The sequence below is a fragment of the Gadus morhua genome, chromosome 11 (genome assembly GCF_902167405.1).
Source record: "Gadus morhua chromosome 11, gadMor3.0, whole genome shotgun sequence".
Classification (NCBI taxonomy): domain Eukaryota; kingdom Metazoa; phylum Chordata; class Actinopteri; order Gadiformes; family Gadidae; genus Gadus; species Gadus morhua.
Window position 1 is genome coordinate 10047383 of NC_044058.1, and position 7500 is coordinate 10054882.

A 7500-nucleotide genomic window follows, 5' to 3' on the forward strand; every position below is an offset into this window, starting at 1 on the left:
TGGTTGTGATGATGGATGGGACCCGGACAGGTGCAGGCGTTTGAGCTGGGAGCTCTTTGTTGTTGGTGTGGTTGTTGTTGATTGTTAGAACAAGGATGTTTCGCTGCCATGTTCGGTGGTTCGATTCCCATTGGGCTGCAAAAGGGTTTCAAAGAAAAACACCACGGAAAAAGCAAACCCAGTCTTGGGTCTTGGCCTTTTTTGAGTTGGGAGCAGTCGGTTTTAATGTGAAATCATATTTGACAGTGCAAACGTGTTGTTTCTTCTGTGCTGCTTGATTTTAAATATTTTAGTAGTTTACAATAAGTGTATGCAATCTTCTTAACATCGGGGCCTGGAGTAATTTTTAGATAATAATAAATATCCAATTTTATTCAGTTTATACAACCCCTGTAGTTTGTCTTGAACTCTATCTTGCAAAAAAAAATAATTGAGAATCATTTTCAAAAAACACCGGTTAATTGTTCTCTCTATTCTGTCTTAGTATCTTCAAGTTATTTGTTATTTTCAAAATGCATATTGGCAAACGTGCAGGTGCTTCTCAAGTCAAGGAAAATAGGTGCAAGGCCCCCTTATATTCCCACTTAATTCATTCGCCAAAAATACCTTATTTCCCTGCGTCCATTCATCATGTGTGTTTGTTATTAAACGGTGAATTGCGTATGAGGCCTCAGAGAGTGCGATATTAAGTGCTTCCATTATCTATGTGTTTTCCATATTTGGCTCCTCATTAGCATGGTGGTGGCCGCTGGTCTCTCTGCCCTCCAGCCAATCACAATAACCGCCATTACCCGCCGACACGAAAAATTGACAATGGACAACAACGATATCCATTAAATGTAAATTAAATAAAAGTAGTGCATAAAAAATAATGTGACATTGGAAAAAATGGGGCGAGAAGATTATTATGAAAGGGAGAGTGTGATACGTGGGTGGAGGATGCAGGGTTGACAGCATGAGTTTCTGCTACTTTAGCTGCGTGGTGGAAACCTTCTCTGGATGTGTACGTTCTCCACGGAGGGAAGCGTGACAAAACGCACGGCTTCGTCTCCTTTGTCAAGCCCAATGTGTCTGAGCAGGTGTCAAGTGTGTGTGTGTGTGTGTGTGTGTGTGTGTGTGTGTGTGTGTGTGTGTGTGTGGGTGCGTATGTGTTTGATTTTGCACGTGTGTGTGTGTGGGTTTGATTGTGTGTGTGTGTTTGTGTGTGTTTTGGAGTGTGTGTATGCGTGTGTGTGTGTGAGTGTGCGCGTGTGTGATTGTGCGTGTGTGTGTGTGTGTTGGAGTGTCTGTATGTATGTTCAAGTGTGTTTTATTGTGTGTGTGTGTGTGTGTGTGTGTGTTCATCTAAATGTATGTGTGCTTATTCATCTCACACACATGTGTGGGTGTGTGTGTGTCTGAGTGTATGTTCGCATGTATTGGGGGGGCTGGGTTGTTGGCCCATGAACAATCCCCTGGTGACGCAGAGCGCCGCTTAACATACGAGGTCATTATGCAGGCGCCGTGCCACACGAATCAAAAGCGGTTGAAGAGCCTCGCCGGTGAACTCAAACGCTCCTTCACCGCACACGTCTCTCATGTTAAAGGGAGTGGAACGGGGGATGGAGGGAGGGGAGTGTGGGCGCCGTGGCGATTTGAAGAAAGAATACATGCTCATCTTCTAGCGTTTGTCAATGGGAATACTATGTTAAGCGCACACAGATGCACAGATGTACTTCTGCGTCAGGGTGGGTAAAATTGAACGAGGGAAAGGGAAGGAGAAGGATAAAAAAGATGTGTGGATTAGGTGGAATGAAATAACTCCAAAGAGGTAACGTTAACGGCTTCTAATTGGTTTCTGGAGGAAGACAACCTCCGAAGGTGAATGAAAACTCATCTGCACTGCACGACCCTCACTGCCAGAATAAAGTAGGCTTAGGATTTACAAGAGCACAAGCTAGTACGCTGCTCTGATGGTAGATATATGTATAGCGTTCCGATAATTACAGCCGAATACAACGTGTCAAGATATTACTGTAGATTTGAGTGCCAGATGAGAAAGAAGCAAATTTGTGTGTAGAAATGCATGTGCCTCACTGAGTGTGTGAGTGTGCGCGTGCGTCTCTGTGCATGTGTGTGTATTTTTCTGTGGGTGTCCTTGTGTGTGAGTGTGTGTCTGTACCTGATGTTGTACAGGCACTTCTCTCCATAGTGGATCTTGAAGGGCCGGTCCTGGCTGCAGTTGGAGCCCAGCTCGGAGCAGGGACTGTGGGGCTCCCTCTTGATCTTCAGATGTAGAGCATGGAAGGCCACTTCATAGCCACAGCATAGGAGACAGACAGACAGGCAGACAGACAGAGAGACAGACAGACAGGCAGGCAGACAGCCAGACAGACAGACAGACAGGGCAAAGAGAATGGAGGAGGGTGTTTAGCGAACATTGCTGATCCTAAGCCTGCTTCTGTGGGTACAGACGAAAATAAACCAGCGTTCTCAGAATGCGTTTGTGTCGCATTTTAAGAATTTTATAAACTGTTCAATGTAAGATTTCAATGTAATTTGTAATCATTCATCATGTCAGTTTCAGTTTGCTTTTCATGCATTGATCAAAAATGTAAACCTCACAAAACAATTCACATAAAAATAATTTGCGAGTTCCATACAGACAGATACACACACACACACACACACACACACACACACACACACACACACAGCTGGCACATATGAAACAAAATCCTTGGCTGTGTGTGTTCTGGCTTTCCCCGAGCATGCGTTCACAAAAGGACGTATGTGTCATCTGTCACCCTGACAACTCCCGCTCAAATCTCATTTGTAAGGCCTCCCCTCTGCCTCCAGGTGGGGACTGTCTTGGTAGTGGAACACAAGAGGCCCTGGGGGGGGTCACGTCTAAATGCTTCATCTGTTTTTCAGCTGTCTGTCAATACCTCCCAGACAACAACAAGAAGACCCATTGATCCTTAGGGTGGGGTTGGGCTGTAGGGGGGGGGGGGGGGTACGTCTGGGGGGCTGTCTACCTGAGCCTCCACCAGCTGAGCGGGAGGCCCGCCCGGTTAAGTGCGTGATCATTCCTGATTAACATCCCAGCATTTCCAGTCATGGTCAGCACTAATCAGATAACGACGATGTGCGTCAACAGGAGGAAACACTTGTGAGCCTGAGTTAAGAGAGAAGGACGGAGGCTCGTGTTCCCGGGTGAAAGCATCCCAGACCTCTCGCAGGGTCCCATGAAAAAACCACCATCGAAACGCCCTCGACGCGTCTGAGAGTTTTCTCTTGAAACAGGAGGTCAAACAATAAGCCAATCAAAGAAGACCAAACGAGAGAGGTGGTTATTTCCGAATGGTTCTTTCTTCGTACATATCGTTTTAGAGCCGTTTATTTCCAAAGCGCTCCACAGCGTCGATGGTTTACACCAGCTGGCGTAGCGCGAGGGATGCACGGCCATGGAGCCAGAACGCCGACAAGGTCCTCGTTGCTTTGTAACGGGCTGACTTACACCCGCCATGGGTGTGCATGTCAGTGCGCATCCGCGTGTGTGTGTGTGTGTGTGTGTGTGTGTGTGTGTGTGTGTGTGTGTGTGCGTGTGTGTGTGTGTGTGTGCGTGCGTGCGTGTGTGCGTGTGTGCGTGCGTGTGTGTGTGTGTGTGTGTGTGTGTGCGTGTGTGTGTGTGTGTATGTGTGTGTGTGTGTGTGTGTTGGGGAGGCTGGTCGATAGGGTAACACCCCGGCTGACTCCTGGGGGGATGGTGGGGGGAGGTGAGGGTGGGGGTGGGTGGAGAGGAGGGTGGGGGAGGTTGAGTCCACACGCGCGCGGCAGGACAAAGTGCACGGGTTGTTCACAGCCCTGGCTGGGGGCCTGACCTTTGAGGGTCATCGATCCGAGGTCAGAAAGGACACTTCCTGGTGGGGGGTTGGTGGGGGGGGGGGGGGCTCACACTCTCACAAAGTCCGAAAAACAATGAGCTGCTAATTACCTATGAGAATGCCACAAACGAGTGTTGAGTAAATACAGGTGTATGTGTTCCTGAGACTGGTGTACTCGCTATTTCAGCAGTTCAAACGCATTCTCCTGCTCAGATTGGATTGTGTCCACATCAGACATCGCCATACTTTTTAGGATAAATTAGTCTTGAAGGATAAGTTGTTATGTTTACTGTAAAACTTGTACAATAGGGCAAGGCCATTCCCGTTTTGAAACACACACTGCTTGTACTGCTTACATTGACTTGTGTTGTAGGCCTCATCAGCCTCTACATTTTCCGAACAAAAACAGTTACGGTATGTGTATTCTTGATTTGTCATTATTACATGGATTCAGAAAAAAAAGTTATTCTTGCAAACTCAATTGCTATCCATCTGTATATATAATTTGCGTAAAAAAAAATTGCATTAATATTTAAGCAACGCAGCATGAACTGTAATATTAACCGGTGAGTAGCGCCGATGTCGAAACAGTGCCGCTCTAAATAGAAATGGAAATGTCACAATAGATTTTGTCAGCGGGGTGCTGCGGTACACAAATCAATAGCCCGGGCGCTGGGCCTTCTGACTTGAGGGGGACAAGATACCTCGCTTCTCCTCTCGAATGTCAGGTCCATCATGGCTCCTGATTGCTCTCATTATGGCAGCATTGATTAAAGCACAGCCAATGCTGTTCAACAATTAAGCAATCTATTATTGGATCTATTCAATTATTCTCTTTTCGGGTCGTCATTACCTTCTCGGTATTATTGGTGTTTACCCACAATTCGTAGACAGAAAAATTGTAATTTAAAAAATATAATGTAGTAGCCTATAGATTATATATAATATAATAATGATATAATATATTATATGTATATACATTTTATATATTAAAAGATATACAATTGTCAGTATTAATTTCAGATATGTCCCACATATCACATAATAAACATATTTATTCTTGGTGTACGGATATTTTTTTGGTGTGATTATTATTTGACCTGCATTTAAGTGCCTGGTTATTCTTTATTTTAGCTACTGAGCCTTTTTACTGCCAGACATCAACACAGGGATACCATGAGGCCTACAGGCTCAGCCTATGTGTGAGTTTCGGGCCACAAAGTGTGTGTTTTGGGCCACAAAGTGTGTGTTTTGGCAGAACGGAGGACCTTCGTTTGGCAGATATTTCTCCAGTCCATTAATAAAAAAACACTCAGGTCTTTTGGCAGCAGTGGAGAACCCTTCATTCCATTTTCACCTTTGCTAGGCGCTCGCGTCGCTGTTAAATGCTAGCGGTTCTGATCTGCCGGTTGCGTGTGGTCTCACTTTACACCTCGGCTACTCCTCTCCGCTACCCTGCTAAGTTATGCTAATACTACGCCTTTGAGTTGTAGGCAAAGACAAAGGAATCACTGCTCTGTCTTCACAGCCCGAGGACACATTAGCTTCCAGGATGCTCGGCTGTCGCTGGTTTCGGTGTCAAACGGATGGAGGGCGCTAACCTGCTAGCGATGCAACCGCCACAGCCGCAGTCAACAACTCTAAAATGTGGGATGTTTTAAGTTGTCATGTTCTAGAACAACCAGGAGAATACTTTTTTTATAAAAATAAACGGTTCAGATTATAACACCTGAGGAAAGTGGGTGACTCAAAGAACAAAGCCATACCCGGTCACAACTATCTCTCTCTCCCTTTCTGTCCATTGTATTGTCTCATTGACAAGCACTCATTAAACACCCTTTTGTTTATTTTATATTGTGTTTCTTTCTTTCTCTACCAAGCCCTCTACCATCGCTCTAGATATACTTAATTTCTCCCATTTCTTTATTTTTCATTCCTTTATTGTCTCCCCAGTCCTCTTTTCCTCTCCATCTTCCTCCTCCGTCTGTCTCCAACTGACTCTGTTTGTCTCAATCTTCCTCTGTCTGCCTGCCACGCACCCGCGCTGTCTCTGCGTCCACCTCTCTCGCCCCCCTCCCACCCAGCTCCTCGGTGCAGACCCATATGGGAGAGCTGCCGGTTGGGATCTCGGCTCCAGAGCCCAACCACGGTGCCCTCGATCTCCCGCCATCTGTCAGTGCCGCTCTCTCCCTCTCTGGCCGTGCCAACAGGGCCGATTCAATGGTCAGCAGTGTCCCCCCCCCCCCCCCCCCCCATGTACCTCTGAAGGACAAGGGGACAAGGCTGGTGACCTCTGCCTCTCCCTCCATTACCGGGGCCCGTGGCGGCCATCTTGGGTGTTTTTGGTTGTCATGTAGGTGTTTAGGTCTCTCACACTATCCCCAAGGTCAGCAGGAACTAACTGCTGATTTTATCATTTATTGACCAAATTGAATACGTCTAGGTCAATCTACGCCTCATATGAATTGTTGTGGTTTGTTGTTATTTTTCCTTTGATTATGCCATGGATCATGTTAAATCCCACAGTTGCAGAGCTCTCTATTGGCTCCTTGCAGAGGCCCATGTCTGCTAACTGTAGTTCATGCTGTGCTTTGCTCACTTCACTTTCTGACTACACTTTGGCATTACCTGCTCTAGAGAACCACGCTATGCCAAGCTATCACCCCTGACTGCGTTCCCCGAGCCCTGCCAGGTGAAATACCACACTCTCTAACTGCTTTAACTGCCTAATGACTGTTCTCTCTCTCTTTCCATTTTGGAGCAACAGCAATAACACTTAATTGTAATGAATTATCAATTAATTTTGGTTTCCCTAATTGTTCGCAGTTCATGTACTACTGCAGTATTATATGGTTATTAAATATATCATACATATGATAATTATAGCAATTTGTAGGTTATAATATTATAGCAAGTGTAATATTATTCCACGATACACCTTAATATTTCAAGTTTAGAATAAAATAAATCCCTATTTTGAATAAAATATAAATGTGAGATAAACAGAAGGAAAACTAAATGTATATTAATCCCCCAAGGCAGCGAGGGCAATATTATCATTTCAGTGTTCTGGAAATCAGCCACAATATTTTGATGTTTCCATATGCAAATAAATCACACTGCGATATCATCACAGAGGTGGTGCAGAGTTGCTGTAGCAGCAAGAGAGATAGACAGGGAGAGAGAGAGAGAAAGAGAGAGAGAGAGAGAGAGAGAGAGAGAGAGAGAGAGAGAGAGAGAGAGAGAGAGAGAGAGAGAGAGAGAGAGAGAGAGAGAGAGAGAGAGAGGGGGGGGGGGGGGGGGAGGGAGCAAGAGAGGGAGGGAGTGAGAGAGAGATTTTTCTCACCTTAACCTTTCATGCACCCTGTCTGCCTGCCTATCTACAAGACTAGCTCTCCAGAGAGCTAGCGTGAGTGAAGGTGTAGATACCGAGAGGGATGGGAAAACACATCATGTGCACGTAGACGCACACACACACGCAGACACATCCATGTAGCACTGGAGGTATGAACGCAAGTTCATAAAAGTGGGAAGACATCTAGGATCTCAGATGCATGCACACTTGCGTGCCCAGAGTGAAACAGTGCAGATACACAAATATGTGTGTGTATGTGTGTGCGCATATTTACGCACA

At 45.7% G+C, this 7500-nt stretch overlaps 1 protein-coding gene across 4 annotated transcripts in view; it reads right to left on the reverse strand.

The window, feature by feature from the left end:
* etv1 (ETS variant transcription factor 1) overlaps positions 1–7500 on the reverse strand; it is a 23279-nt gene that overhangs the window by 8730 nt on the left and 7049 nt on the right. For all 4 annotated transcript variants that reach the window (XM_030371143.1, XM_030371144.1, XM_030371146.1 and 1 more), the window contains one exon: positions 2162–2291. In XM_030371143.1, the coding sequence (XP_030227003.1) occupies positions 2162–2291 (130 nt within the window). The remainder of the gene's footprint in view (positions 1–2161; positions 2292–7500) is intronic.